At 35.1% G+C, this 18495-nt stretch overlaps 1 protein-coding gene across 1 annotated transcript in view; it reads left to right on the top strand.

The window, feature by feature from the left end:
- Window positions 1-18495, top strand: part of ABCA12 (ATP binding cassette subfamily A member 12) — a 174456-nt gene that overhangs the window by 70825 nt on the left and 85136 nt on the right. Inside the window, exons 5-9 of the mRNA XM_027051488.2 lie at window positions 280-377; window positions 3262-3447; window positions 5103-5281; window positions 11364-11476; window positions 15902-15977. Coding sequence (XP_026907289.1) covers window positions 280-377; window positions 3262-3447; window positions 5103-5281; window positions 11364-11476; window positions 15902-15977 — 652 coding nt within the window. The remainder of the gene's footprint in view (window positions 1-279; window positions 378-3261; window positions 3448-5102; window positions 5282-11363; window positions 11477-15901; window positions 15978-18495) is intronic.

Raw genomic sequence — 18495 nt, 5'->3', positions numbered from 1 at the left:
ATGAAGTTTAATGACATAAACTGGAATGAAAGCAAATGACATCTCAGCTGATTGGAACAAACCCAAGAGCAGACCAAAACCATGACAATTTTATGTGAAAAGAAATAATGATGAAATTTGCTGTTTTACCAGTTCAAAATTTTCATGGAAGATGCATATTGAGCACATTCTTGCTTTGGGGTATATAAGGGCACAAGTGATATTTACGGATTCTTGTGTGAATCTGTCCATTTTTGTGTGTCTATTTAGAATGCTAATCTGTTCTTTTTTCTGTTGCAGCCACAGTATTTCCCAGTACCAGTTCTAATTTGGAAAGTATGGGAACAGATACTTTCAATGGTAGTCAAATCCTTGCCCGAATCCTTGGTTTGGAAAAGGTAATTTCACTCAGTTTTGTAATGGACTGATAATAAATAGCAGTTGAACAAATACCTTAATAAAAGGAATTCCCAAACAGGAAGAGATTTGGGACACCCTCCCATTTGGAGTAATATCTCAGGGAAATTCTTTTCTTAGCAGCTCTTCCATAAAAAGCTTAATTCTCGGGGCACCTGAGTGGCTCAGTTGGTTAAGCATACGAATTTGTCTCAGGTCGTGATCTCACAATCTGTGGGTTTGAGCCCTGCATTGGGCTCTGTGCTGACAGCTCAGATCCTGGAGCCTGCTTCATATTCTGTGTCTCCTTCTCTCTCTGCCCCTCTCCCACTTGCACTCTGTCTCTCTCTCTTTGTCTCTCAAAAATAAATAAACATTAAAAAAAAAAAGCTTAATTCTCAGACATTCTGAATTCTTTAAGGTCTTGGACATTTATTTACTTCCCTGTTAAGTCCCTTAATCAAACTTAAGATTTTCCTTTAGTTAGAGATAGGGTGGCATTGCATATGATCTAATTTTCTGAAACAGGGAAGAAAAAAACGAATATGAAAGCATATGAAGCTCTAACACTCATTAAACTTGCTGCCTCATCCATACTGATCATGCCTTTGGAAAATCTGGAGCTATGGAAAATATCTCCCTGAAGTAGCAAAGTCCTTTTGCTTAGTGTAGTTTGGAGAGCTGACATATCTATCCCTTTGTTCAGCAGTCATTTATTTTAAGATTTCAGATACAAAAAAAATAAGCATAATTTCTATCAGAGGCGTAAACTGGCAGCCTATGAGTTAAGTGTGTGTGTGTGTGTGCGCGTGTGTCTACAGGTTTGTGTAGGGATATTAGGAAATTGAATTTGAACGCTTTTACACAGAACAGGTACTCTTCTGTTGACCACAGTCCCCACTTTTCCTTACTGTCTTTTATCCAGCCAGATTCATACATTTATTTGGCTAGCCCCTGTAGGCATTTGAGTCCTGCTTTATGTGCTCTTCAGACATCAAAAAGAGATCATTTTCAACATTTTCTAATAGACTTCTCTCTCTCTGTCTCTCTCTCTCTCTCACTGTCTCTGTCTCTGTCATACGCACATGTACACATATGCATTTTAAATAATATATTCATATTTTACATAGTAGATGTTTCTTCCATCTGGATGGAACATAGGATATAGGACATAACTTTGACTTTTAGTCATATTCCAGTGATCATAACCTCTGCTGCTTAATATGTCTCTGTTAGTTACCCTTAAAAACATTCTGTATAAATGAGGCATCTCAATAAACTGGTTTATGTAAATAAGCCAAAGGTTTACAACACAAAAAGGGATTCCAAGAAAGGCGCTATTACCCATCAGGACAATTCTGCCAGTGTTGGCTGAAATACAAGACTTTCCCATTTGGTTCAGTCTAGATTTTGAAAGTCTAGTTTCAACAGTAATAATATTTGAGATACCTAAAACACCCTATTTGGCATAAGAAGCCCCCAATATGCTCAGTTAATTCCAATGTAAACCCTCCCTAAATAGGGGAAAGTTATTTTATTCCATTTCTATTTCTTCCATATTGGTTCCTAGAAGCAAATAGTCTTGCATTGGATCAGCTAAATTCTTTAATATATAGAATAAAAATGCTATCCTCAAAAATACCGCCTTATTGTGTTGAAACTCCAAAATTATTTTTCTCACATGGAATGAAATTTCAGAATTTTGTGAGGCAGCACAGAGTCATATATCCAGTGAAGATAAGTCAAAAATTGATTTTCTATGTATAGATACATATTTTTAGAGTAGTTGGAGCAAGGAAAGGATGTCAAAATCAGGATGATATGTTGATGCCTGTGTCAGCGATCTCTCTGATTCCTCTTTCTTTCTCTTTCCTGCTTTCTGCAACCCTTGCAAAAATGAGTAGAGAAATCATTTTGGAGTGAGTTTATGTGTAATGTTAAGAAAGAGATATGGATGAATGGCTCGAGGACTTGGCACTTATAGTATATCCTGGAATAAGTGGATCCTGTCTTGTTCCATTCACTTAGAAGTTGCGTTACTAGAAGGAAGAGTGTAGCTTCTGTGACATAATCTTAAGGGGACAATAAAGTTAATTGCCCCTCACCTAACAGGGCTCTAAGAATTAATTGTTAGGAAGGACCCATTAGATATTATAACTAATATAATTGGCTCTATAAAGACCTAAAAACCTAAAATGGTCAATGTGATCACTATTCTATCTACAATTAGTGCCCTGTCTGGTCTGTACTGTGAAATATATGAAGACTTAGAATGATTCCATTATAAAAATGCTTTCCACTTATTGCATCTGTTAATTATATACCTTTATGTGTTTTCATGCATATGTTTTCCTTTTCTCTTCATATGCATACTTCTTAAATGAAGTATTTCTTTCCATGTGAAATGTAATCCATGTTTGTCCACTTCACTAAAAACACTGTTTGTCTTGGACTCTGAAGCTCCCCCTCTTTGGAAGTCTTCCAGAGATCACAGCCACTTTCCCAGGAAGTGTCACAAAGAGTTAGGACACCTGAGTTTGCTGCTAAAAGCCCAGGAGAAACTCAGATTTTTACATCTGACGATTTTTGCGAGAAAAGACCTGGTGCATTTAGCTTCTCTGGTCAGAGACAGGAAATGAGTTCAGTTAAACAAGTCATATCTGAATCATGTAAATCACAACAGTGACAAGAATGGCCACATTCACACATTCTCTTGTAACTTGTAATAAATAAACCGAGTGTATTTTAGTGTTATTTGAATAGTAGCTATAATGCAGGACCTTAAAATGGCTATTATGAAAACAAGTCCATTTCCTTGAAGACAAGAATATTTCATATCTGTATGTACTGACATCATTATCCCACTCTTCTCTCACACATTTTTAGCTGTTAAAGCAAAATTCAACTTCAGAAGACATTCGGAGAGAACTGTGTGATAGCTATCCAGACCATATTGCCCATTATGCCTTCACTTGGACCACCCTAGGGAAAAACGTTTTTAACAGATTTTGCCTATCCAATATGACCTTTTTAGAGTCTTCTCTTCATGAACTAACAAACCAATTCTCTCAGGTGAGTGTAAACATTTTAATTTGATCAAGACCTCTTAAACAATGAAAGGACATGTATTGTTTCCATTCTTGTATCCACAAGTAATTCAATTTGAGTCAAAGAGCAAGTCCATAGCCCACATGGACTGGGAAATATTGACTTGAATATGTGCTCACCCTTGGCATGAATTACTCACACAGAGACTCACACACAGTATCTCATTCTAAGTAATATCTGCTTTCCATTGAAATGTTCAGGATTGAAATGATTTCAATGTTGAACCAAAAATATTGCATTTTGGTTAACGTAGACACATCTTTGTAGGTGGCTTTCCTCTATGGTGAATGAAGATTGTTTTCTCTTGAGATATTTAAGTAAGATTACTCATTATGTCATATATAAGTTTAATAATTAAACTACTGGAGCCATATAACTCTCAGAAGTTAGAGTAATGGGTGATCTTTTTAATTTTTCTCATTAACATGAAGCCTACTTTGAAAAACTGATTTTTGATGAAACAATATATTCCTCTCCCCAAAAACATTGTACATTAGGGGTAAGGACTTTATACTGTAAAGTGGTAATGACCGCTTTTATATGCTATTTTTACACTATGATGTGCAAATTTAACAAAACCCCACATATGGTGAAAGATCTCAAAAATATTCAGAATTTTCTTGAAATTTCATAAGCAAGAATAAATGATACATGTCCACTTCTGATATTTTCCTCTTGGTTCTCTGAATTTTATTGTAATTTTTGTTAAGTTTAGAATGCTTGAACTATCTTTAGTAATCTGAGTTTTCCAAATGAACTGGATTAGAGACAGTGTTATAATAACCCCAATCCAACTTAGAGCACTTAAAATGCTTTCTAAACAAATTCAGCAGTCATGTAGAGTAAAATGTGTGCTTAAGAATATATTGTTCAAAATCACATTCTCAGCATGAAAGAACTTCAATTACAACTGAACAAAAGCCTGACTTTACCAGTATGATTGAGTTTATTAAGAAAATTACTTTGGGTGGGAATATAATGAAAAAATACTTTACTTTGAAAGTACTACCTGGGTCCTATGATCCAGAGCAAGACCAAAGGTCATGGTTTTTGTTATTTGTTTGCTTGTAAGATGTGATTATTATATATATTCATTTACTATATAAATCATTTATTATACTAAAGTTCCTGATATGGCAACAGAACATTGGAAATATTTTATCCCATTAAGTATGTATGTATGTGTAATTATAATAGTAAATATATATAGTTTTAAGGGTTCTGTACCCAAATAATAGAAAGTCTACTAATGGATATAGAGAAGATATATCTGTAACTTCTAAACCAGATACCCTTGGGAAAAACAAAAATATTACCTAGAACCTAATTTCATTTTAAGGAATTAAAAAGTGCAATTTAAAATATTTTATATAAATAGAAACATAGCTCTGTTAACCAAGCTTGAAATATGCTAATTTCTGGAGGCATAGGAAAAAAATCCAATTATGTTTAAGTATATTAGAAATGGTTATAATTTTTCAGAGTAAAGGATGATTTCATATTGTATGAAAATCAGAAAGAATTATGTGAAAATCTAAATTTTCAGTGTTTCCCAAAACAATAAGCCACGTGATTACAAATGCCAAACTCGCACTTTGCACTGTTTGTTATTTTATAAGATATCAAGCGATCCCAACAACCAGAAGACAGTATTTCAGGAAATGGTCAAAGTGCTGTCCTTCTTCTCACAAGTGCAAGAGCAGACTGCTGTGTGGCAGCTCCTTTCTAGTTTTCCAAGTGTATTCCAGAATGAGACGACACTGAGCAATCTGCTTCATGTTCTTCGAAATGCAAACAGGTAAGAAAATATGAGAAGCAAGTGGGACATTACTATTCACAAAGAAGCCTTTATTTATTTATTTATTTATTTATTTTTTTGTAATGGTACCTGTAAGGATCACTGGTAGGTAAGTAGTTTAAACATGGAGCAGATAATCCTTCAACACCTTTTTGCAAATTTTATCAATGAAGATGAGGGTATTAGTTAAGCAAAGAAAAAAATAACCAGTGGGACTTCAGGGTTATCCAAGTACATGAAGAAGTGAGGAGGAACAGTAACTTAACAAATGTATTGTCAGTTTGTATTGCAGACCTTCTGAAAAAGAGGTGTGTAACAGGACCAGTCATAGATTAGAACATTGGCTCCGACTCATTCAGGGACAACCAGAATTCTGTGCATTTAGCATTTAAACTGCCCAAGAATAAACTATTCCATTGGGTTTTTGTTGATCCAATATAAAGCAACCTGTTGGTGGAGTTTTGAATTGAGCTACCTCAATGGGGTTGGCTTCCCTCATGTGCGGCCAGTCTATACATGACCTTTCTAAACCTGTGTATTAGTTTGGCTTTATTTGACATATATGACACAAAGATTTCGAATTATTTTTGCAGGAGAAATCCCTTTAAATTTTTTTCTAATGTTTATTTTTGAGAGAGAGACAGAGCAATCAGGGGAGGGACAGAAAGAGAGAGAGAGGCAGACATAGAATCCGAAGCAGGCTCCAGGCTCTGAGCTGTCAGCACAAAGCCGGACATAGGGCTCAAACTTCCGAACCGTGAGATCATAACCCAAGCCGAAGTCGGATGCTTAACCAACTGAGCCACCCAGCTGCCCCCAGGAGAAATCCCTTTAAAAGTTATTTTCCTTATAAAAGAATTCAGAATATGCCAGCAGTTAGGATTTAATGGTCTTATATTTAAGTTTTGATTTTGACTCCTGTCTAGCTGATTTGGAAATGTGCATTAAAAAAAACCACAACATCAACAACCATCAATTATTGTGTGTCTATTACATACCAGGCACTTTACTGAGCCCTTTATATATCCACATTACATCCTACAGCTAAACTAATATTTAGTTTGTAAATGAGGTAACAGAGGGTCATAAAATTAAATATTTGATGATTATACAGCAATGAGGGTTTAAACCTTGGTTTTCTAACCCCAGAATGCAGGCTCCCTCTCTAATATGTTATTAAGAGCATGATATATTCCATCTAAAATGTCTGAAGCACCAGAAGAGAGTGTTCTCATCTTCTTTGGAAAGCTTCCAAGATATGATGTTTGTTCAAAGACCTTATAATAAGCCCTTATGTTGGTACATTAATCTCATTTGATCCCACAACAATGCTTTGAGATTGAGACAACAGATAGCCCCATTTTGTAGAAGAAGAAACAAACCCTTTCAAATGACTTCCCCAAGTATCTAGAACTAGTAAGTGGCAAAGGCAGGACCTGAAGTCAAGGAATCTGAATCCAAGTCCTATGCTTTTTCCACCATAGCATGTCATAACTAAATTACAGAAGGGCAAGGTATTAAGAAGTTTCGTTCTCTAAATTGGTCTTCATTTTAGCACTTAGGGTAATTTTTATTTACCCAGGATTTTGGCACTTCATCCTCTTGCTCTTATTTATATTCTGTCTTAACAAGGAAACGGGTAAATCAGTTAAAGGAGAAAGAATCATTTGAATTATATAATGTAGCAATAAAAAGAGTCAAAATAGTTATCAGACCATAGTAAGACATCACTACACACTCACTAGAATGGGTAAAATTTTTAAAGATGGACAACCTCAATTGTTGGCAAGAATGTAGAACAAATAGAACTGTATGGAAAACAGTGTGATAACTTCTAATGAAGTTAATAGTAGGCCCATATGATGTAGCATTTTAGTCTTGGATATTTACCCAAGAAAATGAAAACATGTCCACATGAAGACTTGTATGCTATGTTGATAGCAGATTTATTCATGATAACTAAAAATTGAGAGAAAAAACAAATATCCAAAAATAAAACAGCAAAAGAATTATAGTTTATTTACATATTGGAATTCTACTCAACAAGAAAAACAAATGATTACTGAATCACACAATAATATGGATACATTTTATGACTATTATGCTGGCAAAAGAATCCAGATCCCTCCCCCTCAAAAAAAGAACACTTACTGGATGTGTAGATATTATATTATTCCATTTATATGAAGTTCTCAAATTGACAAAATTAATTTATAGTGTTAGAAATTAGATCAGTGGATCCCAGGACAACTATTGGGAGAATGAGACAACTTTTTGGGGATTATTGAAATGCTTTGTATCATATTAGCATGGTGGTCACATGAGTATATATATTTGTTAAAACTCACTGAATTATAACCTAAAATAGGTGCATCTTATTGTGTGTGAATTATACCTCAACAAAATTTGGTTAAGAAACAACAAATAAAAAACAAAGATCCCACTAAATAATATTTAGTAGAAAGTAGGAGATCCAAAAAAATACTTTAGGATTATAAATAAATAAATAAATAAATAAATAAATAAATAAATAAATAAAATACTTTAGGCATTATTTTAGTGAAGTAAATTATATAGGATAAGAATTGCACTGTAGCTGTTTTAATTCTCTTAAAATTTAAAATATAATTCTTGCATATTATAGCATTATGCAGTAGAACATGTTGTCCAGTAATGATTACAAATGTTGTAAACCAGTCTACATAATAATGAAAAAGAAAAGAGAAATACCTAAAAGAAATAGTTTTATTTTAAAGTAGATGACATTTGACTTTAAGCAATTCTTTTTTAAAGAATATTTATTTAATTTGTTTTTTATTATTGATTTATACACTAGTTTTTTTTCTAATATGATAGCCCTTGGCTATCTAATATGGCTTTCTAGTATGATAACCACATGTGGATTTTGACTAAAACTCTGAATTTTTAACTTTATTTAACTTTTAAACACTGATATTTGATTCAGTTAATGATAAACCTTTTAGTATGTTTGGAATAATATTGATATGTGAACCTACATTTCATCTGTAGTTGAAATGAAATCTAAATGCAGAGTAAATATTTTCAATGAAAATTTAGTATCTGAATTGAGATGATCCGTAAGTATAAAATTCGTGGTGAATTTTGAAAACTTAGAACAATAAAAGACTTAAAATATTTCATTAATAATGTTTATATTGGCTGGCTATTGAAGTGATAATATTTTGGATGTATTGATTTAATAAAATAGTTTGTTAAAATTAATTTCATCTATTTCTTGTAACTTTTTTTTTTTAATTTTTTTTTCAACGTTTTTTTATTTATTTTTGGGACAGAGAGAGACAGAGCATGAACGGGGGAGGGGCAGAGAGAGAGGGAGACACAGAATCGGAAACAGGCTCCAGGCTCCGAGCCATCAGCCCAGAGCCTGACGCGGGGCTCGAACTCACGGACACGCGAGATCGTGACCTGGCTGAAGTCGGACGCTTAACCGACTGCGCCACCCAGGCGCCCCTCTTTTAACTTTTTTAACATGACTACTATAAAGTTTAAATATGCGACTTGCATTATATTTCTGTTGGAGAGCCCTTTATAAACAATTTTTTAAAGTTAAATCTTCTTTATTATTTATTGTTATTAAACTGACAATGTCATTAAGAGTCATAATTTCCTCACCATAAATGGCTATATACCAAATTAGGGTCTCTAGTTTATCTTACTCTTGTTGATAAAGTAATAGGGATAAATGAACTTCACAAAAACTGTGAAGTCATTTCCTTCAACTACTTTTTCTTTTTTGAGTTGTAAATTGTTTTTAAACCATCACCAAAACCACATTATACAATATTAACGTTATGACATAAATTAGCAAAACTGAGAAATCTCAAAAAAGTCAAGAAGTATAAATGGAAAAAAATATATGATTTTCACCATTTATGAGGAAGCTGTGCTGAAATCCAAATCATGAGAACTCTTAAAATTATCTTTAAGATAAGTTATCTTTTGATAACTTCATTTTTCTATGGTAAAGAGCAGGGAAAAAAATCTATGAAGTAAAATAAAAATATTTTGATCAATGAAGTGTTCAAAGGATTTCAGAGAGGATGAGGGCCAAGTGTCATTATTTTTAAGTTAAATGTCTTGTTAGAAAAAGATGAATTAAGTCTACTGACATTTTACTAATGATACTCACAACAGTAATGTTGACAGCTTTAATGAGATTGCCAATTGTTCAGTCTTTGAAGGTGTTACTGTGAAACAACCGATCAGGTGAGTTAGGCAGAGGGCCAATTTGGGAGAAAGCTAGTGGCAGTCTATAACCTGAGACCATCTAACTAGTCTCCATGGTCAGAAAGGTTCAACACAGAGTCAGAACCGGGAGATTTTTAGGGCAAATATAAAATGCCTGAGGTATCCATTGCTATGTGTATAGAGCAGAGATGAAAAAAACACAGCCATGCCTCTATGGCCAGACACAATAACAGGTTAATAATGCTGTGGGCTCTGTGCAGAAATGTCCTGCCCTTCTCTTCAGCCATGTTGGGGCACAGTTTCTATGCCGGAGACAAGATGAAGAATAGAAAGAACATAAACTTTGAAATTAGACAAAATCAGCTGTACTTATGAATAACTGGATATTATGTAACTGTTAAAGTTTAGTTTTCCCATTGTAAAACAAGGCAAATAAAATGGACTTTATGGAATTATTAGAGGACTAAATAAAATTACATATATGCTTATATGCACATATACACATATCTATCTGTATACCTCATACTATGCTAGAAACTAGAAGACACTCAATTTACTTTTCTAAATACAGCTTTTATTCATAGCTAGGGAGCTGAAATTAAAATGATCTTAATCTATTAAAAATTTCAAAACTTGTAGAAAACCATGAAAGTGTATGCACATACTATATCTGTTGCTGGAGTGAGCCTTTAGTTCACTAGGATACATAGGGAAAAACTATTAGTTCCATGTGTACATTTAACTTCACAATGGCAGATTGTTAATGAAGCCTATTGTTCTAGTTACTACTCATGTAAGTTAAAACATTGCCCTTGATTATTGATATAAATCACAGTATTTGGAAAATTCAGATGTACAATGACAGCTTTTTTTTAAATGTACTAATGACAATAAAGGGATAAAAAAGACATTTCTTAAGAAACAAATTGCTTTTTGAAAATGTAGAATGAACTCAAGCATCAGTGAATTTGCTGATTGGCCATCCCCAGTGCAGACCACCCATCTTATTTGTAACATAAAAACTCTAGGAAAATAGTGCCAGTTAGTCTGGATATTAATTTTGAGCCACTCCTGGAGTAGTACCTATGGGACACTTAGAGAATAGAATGCAGTCTTTAATTAGGGCAAGCTCTGTTTCTTTTTCAAAAACATTACCATTTGTCCAGCAACAGATAAATATTTATCAAATGCTTAAATAATTATTATTCCTGAAATGGGGTCCTTTCTCTGGGCTTGATTTTTTTATTTTATTTTCTTTAGAGAGAGAGGGAGAGAGAGAGAGAGAGAGCACAAGGGAAAGGGGCAGAGGGGCAGAAGGAGAGAAAGAGAGAATCCTAACCAGGCTCCTTGCTCAGTATGGAGCCCAATGTGGGGCTCAGTCACACAACTGGCACCATGGGCTGGGTCCATGACCCGAGCCCAAATCAAGAATTGGACACTCAACCAATTGAGCCACCCAGGTGCCCCTAGGCTTGATTTTTAATAAAAATAATTTCCAGTATTTAAATTTTCCCTTAAATAGAAACAATGCCATCATTTCATTGGACATAGCTATTCCTAACCACTTATTTTTAAGTCTTAACAGAAACAATTGATGTGAACTTCACTCCCTTTTAGGCCTTTGAGTCCTGAGTCTTTAGAATCGGGGAAATGTAAAATGCTCTGTCTGGTTCAAGAACATTTTAGGGGTGTTTTCTGCATTAATAAACAAGTAATTAAACAACAAAAGCAGTATCTTGTCTTCTACGTTATAAGAATAATTTACTGTAGCCATTTTCTCCTTGAATAACCTTTGGTTTCTGTCTGCAAACCCTGACATGCAATCTGGTTTAATTGTTTTTTGACTTGTTAGCGCACTGCTGGTCGTGCAGAAGGTTTATCCACGTGTCATAACTAACGAAGGTTTCAAAACTCTCCATAAATCTGTTAAACATCTGTTGTACACTTTGGACTCCCCAGCTCAAGGTACTGTATTTCCATCTAACTATATCCAATTATGTGTCACAACGCCTGTTAGAAATATTAAAAAAAAAAAAAAAAACAGAATGCAACCAAAATAATCATTTATAGATAATATTATTCTTAAGTGGGCAAATTTGCCTCACCTAAATTTGGATCTCTTGCTAATCAAAGAAAATGAGAAATGGCTAGAAAAAAAGGCTGTGACTTTTTAGGATTTTTATTTAGGTGAAAATTATCTCTCTTAGCTTATAAAACTGTGTTTATGCTTTGTATGGAAAGTAAATATTAGGACCAAGCCTCAACAAAAAGATTTCTACTACTTTTTGGAGCAAAAGCCTACATTGAATTGCACTATTTTTACCCTCATTTCCAAATATTGGCTTTCCAATCAGGATGAATCTTTCCTTGGTAAAAATATACCCTCAACCAGCCATCTTGAAAATACTTGATGGACATCAGAGTGTGAATATTGATATAAATCTCCTGTCATTCCCAGCAAGACAAGCTATAGCATGTTACTAGTGAGTCAGAAAATATCACCTTTGCATATACACAATAGCATTATATACCACACACATGGAAATACACAGATATATATACACACGGACACATATAGGCAAAGATTTAGGGCCATAAGGAATAAATACCTACTTTGAAGTACCAAGTACAATGTTTGGTTAGCATTTACCTCTTCTGAATGAGTTTAGAATTCTGTTTTCTCAGCTGAGTTTGTTAGCTTTCAAATACGTAGACTTTACCTTTGGATTACAAGTTAAGTATCCTGAGAGCATCAGGTCACAAGCTGATTGTTCATTATACTATTCCTCATTAAACTACTAGTTTTCATATGAATAGCAGGTTTTGATGTTCTTCGAAGACTTCTCACTGGACAGTCTGACGTACTTTGGAAACCAATTTCTGTTAGGCTAGAGCATTTTTTTATATCTACAATTACAGAATTAATGACTAGTCTGCAAGCTTGATTGTGGTAACATTTAATGGTCTTGACAAACATTGGAAAAAATGCTTGCTCTTTAAATAAAAAGTCCAGGCCAGAAAACCAGACAGTACACCAACGAACACTAAGTATTTCCTCTGTATTTTTTTATTTGCATTTTGAAGACTTGAGAATTTCAAGTTTCTTCGTACCACTCTTTCTTTTCATCTTCAGATTCATACCTTGTAATTATATAAAGTAAAGGGATAAAGTTAAAAACATTTTTACAAAGGACAAAAGCTCATCAGTGCCTTGCTAGAAGTCAGAGAAGCAATGCTTCTTATTAACTGAGTTATCCAGACACTTTTCCTGGTGAACAGTACAACTCAGTTTTCAATATTCACCAGTGGCCGTGTTTCATGTCTGTGAATATGCTAATGATTTGGGCATGTATTAAAACATGTCATTGGGCAGTCAAGTTGACAAGGAAATACATCAGAGAAATGTGTTGTTACTTATAAAATTTGAGGTGCTTACATGTGTTTGTTTTTTAATTTCCTATACTTGTGACTTCACCAGTCTGAGGATTAATGCAGTAGCATTAATATCAATTCCTGAAAGTCCTTAACCCCAAATCCCTACCTGCTTGAGCAGAAATTTTGTGGCCTTTGAAAAATTCTTCTAGGTATTTCTGGGAATCCTTCAGGGAACTCAAATTTGTCCTTGAAAGCTGAACCAGTGACCCTGGTTCAACAGTGCAGGGGTCTCTAGCCCCAAGTACAAATGCCTGCCATGATGCCCAGACCACCTTGTACTTGGTCTTCATGACTTTTGGCAATATCCGTGAAACGAACACACTTCTCCTTTGGCTTTATATTCAGTTAAGCTGGAGTGTGGTGATGTTTCATAGCATAGTTGCTTGGGTTCTCATGTATGACAGGGTCCAGATAGCTTTGAAAATCTCATGCCACTCTTTTGAAGAAGGAAAATAAGAGATTGTACCTTTTGTGTCAATGCTAAGTGCTTTACTACCTTAAATCACTGTTCTCATGAAAATAAGTCCATGAGATAGAATTATCATTCTATTTTACAGACAAGGAAACTGAGGCAAAGGGAGGCTGGGCACTTTGCCTATGCTGTCCACCCAGCAAGTGGCTGAACTGAGATTAGATCTCTCTGTCCCCAAAGCCAGTTGCCTTGAGTTCTTTGCCAGACGGCCTTACTCACATTTACTTTCTGGGACATACACACTTGATTCCAGGCTATTTCTTGGGGTCATGCAAGTACCTGCTACCATCAGACCTCAGAACGGCTTCCATTTTCAGCCACTGTGGAGTTTGATTGACCAGGTCAATTCCTTTCCACATAAGTTTTTCAACAGGCATGCCCCCATTCCTCTCTCCACTCTGCTTTTTACAGACCTTTCTGTCTGTCTGTGATCCAACACACTTCAAGTTTTCTTTAGGAGACTTCTCAGCAACCATGAAAATATGAAGATTCTAATAAACAGAAAGATTGTCCCCTAACTTCCTGTCTTAATTCTCAGCTCTGCCCCAGTGAAGATCCCTGCCTCACAGCTAATATGCTTTAGTATTTCCATTTATAAACACCGAGTTTTGAGAGCAGGGATTATCTTTGTGACTCATTGAAGTTTGCTCTTTGACAAAGTAGTAAATTATATGAAATTATTTCTTGAAGTAGAAACCCATCTTTACTAATGAAAAGAGGTTATCTGTGCACTAGATTTCTTTCTATGTCTGTGGGTACCATTTTCAATTATATCTAATCCTACAAATAAAAACAGAAGTGAAGTAAAATATCACTTTTTAAAGATCTGTAAAGGTTTCCACTTCATTAAAGCCTATTTAGTACATTATTTCTTCTAAGATATTTTATAGTTCCGGGGAAATGTCCCTAGTCAACATCAGGGCCAAGTCTATCATTGATATGTAAAATTTCTGTTAGTTACACATTTTAACAGCTTGATGAGGAAGAGAAACTCCGTAACCACATAGTATACAAATGCCAATAAACCTGCTCAACATTACATAAGAATTCAAACTTACCAAGATTTGATCTTGGAAAAATGGTTTATATTCTTTTACATTGCAATGTAGAAATATCAACAGACACCTATCCTTGATTCTTCTATATATGCATGCCAAGAAATAATAGGTACTACCATTATTAATTAGGTTTATTTATTCTGGATATCTTCATTCTTGGTTCTTTAACTCACTGATACATTGCTATCGCTAGAGCAGTAATATTAGCTGCACCTTGAGTGGAGCACTGGAAAATTCTGCTCTGCTGAACAGGAAAACTGAAAAAGCTCCTGTGCTAATACTAGGGATGGTGCAAACATTACTCATACACCACTGATACAGAGGTGGACAAGGAGGTCTTTCATTTAGTGATAGTCTTTTTCATGCCCATACTAATTTAAATCAACTCAGTGATCAGCACCAGAAAAGTATGGATGATTGCATACATTTGCAGTAGGACCTTTATAGAAGGCTTTAGGACACACTAACTAGGGACAGTGAGAGAACTATCAATGCTTACTAGTAATAAAATATCTGATTGAAAGAGATTAGATCAGTGTTAAAAAATACCAGCACTGAAATATACTGGATTATAAGGAGTAAGTAGTGTCTCCAGAGAAGATGGAAAGACTTGATACCTTTTCCCTGAAGGGGCTGAATGAAAGCCTTGGATTTATGATTTTTATTTATGCAGTAGCCATTAAAAGTACTCTCATGTTCAATTTTTCATGTGAATTCTGTTGCACACTTATTCTTTTTATGATACAGTGTTATGTGGCAAGCGGAATCAGAGACCTATTTAACTTCGAGGGGCAATTCACAGTGTTGAATTAGACATTCCCATATGGTTTCCATTAGTTAGCGATTGCCTCCCACACTTTGAACCTTCATATTATTTGAGACCACTCAGAATGGTTCTGTTAATATGAGCCAATTTGCATTCACAGCTGCATTCAGTTGAAATCAGTGGTTGCTTTTTGAAAGATGGAAAATATAGATTAGTGATAGCAGATGTTTCCTAAGGCTATATTCTTGACAACTGAAAGCAAAAAAATCCAGTGACCTGTAAGACTGAAATTGGCCTCATTTGATTAACAAATCACGTGGTAGACAATGTGCATTATAGTATTCAAGAGTCATCTATGATACAGCTTTTAGGATAAAATAATGTAATGTTTTGACAAATGGAGAAAGAAGTTCTTAGAGATGCATGTGCTTGACCATTAGGATTTTCTGATTAGCAGGCATCTATTACCTATAAATATCCTGAATGTCTCCAACAAAAAGAGCATAGACATCTTTTGTAAAACTCTTTGGAGAAAAATTCTGCAGATTTTTCTGTATTTTCTTCCCATTTATTTGACCTGTGGTGATGTTTTGCTAAGAAAAATACTTCCTTGAAGCAAGCATGTTAAGTGTTCACCTATATAAATGTCATTTCTTTAGGTGGCTCTGGCAACACAACACATGTGTGGAGTGAGGAAGATGGGCAGTTATTATCCCCAAGCAGCCTGGCTGCACAGTAAGTCTTTCTTTGCTGTTGGTCTGTTGGTTTGTTTCTAAGTTGGTAGGTAACTTGTCTGAATAAGCAATCAACACAAGTTATAAACGTAATTCTTTTATCAATTTGTAAGACTTTGAAACAGAAAAATTCACTATTGACTGACCAAAGAAAAGGACATAGTTGGAAATATAGTAAAGTCAAAACTTATTTTCTCATATTACCCAGTGACCCTTGGTAATGCGGCATGAGCATCTCCTGTTCAGTTGTAACAGTGTGTCCTGTCTGAATTGGTTGCCTTATGTTTCTGAGGAAAATCTAGATAGAGGTCCAGTTTCCAGCTTCTTTAAGGTCTTTCATTATGGAAGACAGATAAGCATCCAATTTTTCATATCATGATGTATTCTGGTTTTGAAAAATCACAGTATTTCTCATGCCAGTCAAGGTAATACAAAATTGGTTTGCTTCCCTAGCATTCGCATAGGTAAAACTGTTTATAGATAATATAATTTTGTACTCTTATTGGGGCATGTAAATATGTTGTCTCAGAAATAGGCAGTGGAAATGACAGCAGCCTTGGCTTCTAAAGACCATTAATATAAGCAGTGCCCTGAAGTAACTGTAATAATCATGATAGAAAATGCACGCGGTTGCCTGTAGAAGCTGACTGAAGTAAATTCCTATAGCTCAAGGCAAATTTAGGGATTAGATGGCCTGTTATGTAAAGGTTGTTTTGGCCTGATAAATTATACTATTGAAATTGTTTGACTTTAGTCCCAAAGGATATATTTCTGTGCTGATGGAAATTTGTACAAATAAAATCAAATAGTAGGACTTATTTTTAGCCATTTTTTTTCTAAAATAGGATCTATGCAGTTGTTTATAAACTTTCTATCACTTAATGAGAAGCTGTCAACTCTGGGTAAATTCTAGGGAAATCCCTTCCATAAACAACCAACTGCTATTTCTGCTCCCACCATTCTCCTCCTCTACAGTGGCTGAACCTAGTGCTCCTTCCAGAGCAGTCAAGCAGCCTTGGGCAGTTTCCCCCTGGCTAGACCACCGTGTTCCAAATAGGCAGGTCTTTGAAACACATTCCCTATATAGCCATCAAAAATATATTTCTTAAAACCTTTGAACTGAGACAACTGGATGCTTATTGTTGAAACCAGGTACCCTTCTCAGAGCCTTGAGGCATCCATAGCATTGATGATGCTAGCACTTCAGAGCACAAATTCCAGTGTAGTTGTTGATAGCTAGCTGACAGTTTATTAGGAAGAATTCAATACTTTTATTTATTTATTTTCTCAACATTTTTTATTTATTTTTGGGACAGAGAGAGACAGAGCATGAACGGGGGAGGGGCAGAGAGAGAGGGAGACACAGAATCACAAACAGGCTCCAGGCTCTGAGCCATCAGCCCAGAGCCCGACGCGGGGCTCGAACCCATGGACCGCGAGATCGTGACCTGGCTGAAGTCGGACGCTTAACCGACTGCGCCACCCAGGCGACCCTAGAATTCAATACTTTTAACATGGCTCTTGTTGAGATTGATGAAGTTAAGGGAGTTCTTATCTTTGGACTTCCTTTCCATTCCCACTTTAAAATAATCACAGAGTGGCAATGTTTGGCATAAAAGTTGTTTTAGTCAAGAATTTTCTAAAGAAGGCTGCTTGAAATATCTCTCCCTCATAACTCTTCTCCATCTTGATTAATTTTGTTCTAAGTTTATTATTTGTATCGTTCTGTGTGTGTGTGCATATATGCATGCTCACTCATGCACACACATAAACTCATCTTTTACCGCAAACATTCTTGGAAAGTAGGTAGGATTATGTACAAAAGACACATAAATTAAATGGTTTATAAGAATAATTGGATGCTTATGCTAAAGCAGTGGCACATAGATGTGGAATCTTAATTTGGGGAGTATATTAAATCCAATTATCAAAATCTTGGAAATCAAATGTTCTTTCTAAAACTAAGAGAAATGGCTTAGATGATATTTCAAGGTCACAAGATATTTTCGTGCAACATTCTTCTACTTCTTCTATTTTAAGCTTGAAAATTCACCATGAGAATCCCTTGTGTCATTCCATCCTAGAAGGTTAAACCGATATTTTGCTATGAGCACTGTACTAGGATGCAAATGGCTCAGTGCTGTACTAAGTACTACAGAGAAAAAGACAAACACAAAAGAAAGACAGTATTGGCAGGAGAGAGTCTGGCCAGGGAAATGCCTAAGAAAAAGCAAGAGGGCTTGGAAATGGTTACTTTTTTTTTTTTTTTATGTGGAGGCTATCAGCTGTATTTAAATGGAGGTTAGCTATCTGACCAATTAACTCTGCTCTGACTGCCAAATTAGAGACTTTTCTTGCCATAGATTTTTTTTCTTTTTCTTTTTTAGTTGTTTTTTTTTAATATTTATTTTTGAGAGAGAGAGGGAGAGAGACAGTGAGTGAGTGGGGGAGGGGCAGAGAGAGAAGGAGATGCAGAATCCAAAGAAGGCTCCAGGCTCTGAGCTGTCAGTATAGAGCCC

This window comes from Acinonyx jubatus, chromosome C1, assembly GCF_027475565.1.
Source record: "Acinonyx jubatus isolate Ajub_Pintada_27869175 chromosome C1, VMU_Ajub_asm_v1.0, whole genome shotgun sequence".
Lineage (NCBI taxonomy): Eukaryota > Metazoa > Chordata > Mammalia > Carnivora > Felidae > Acinonyx > Acinonyx jubatus.
The sequence above is the reverse complement of the archived record's forward strand: the minus strand, read 5'-3'. Positions and strand labels throughout refer to the sequence as shown.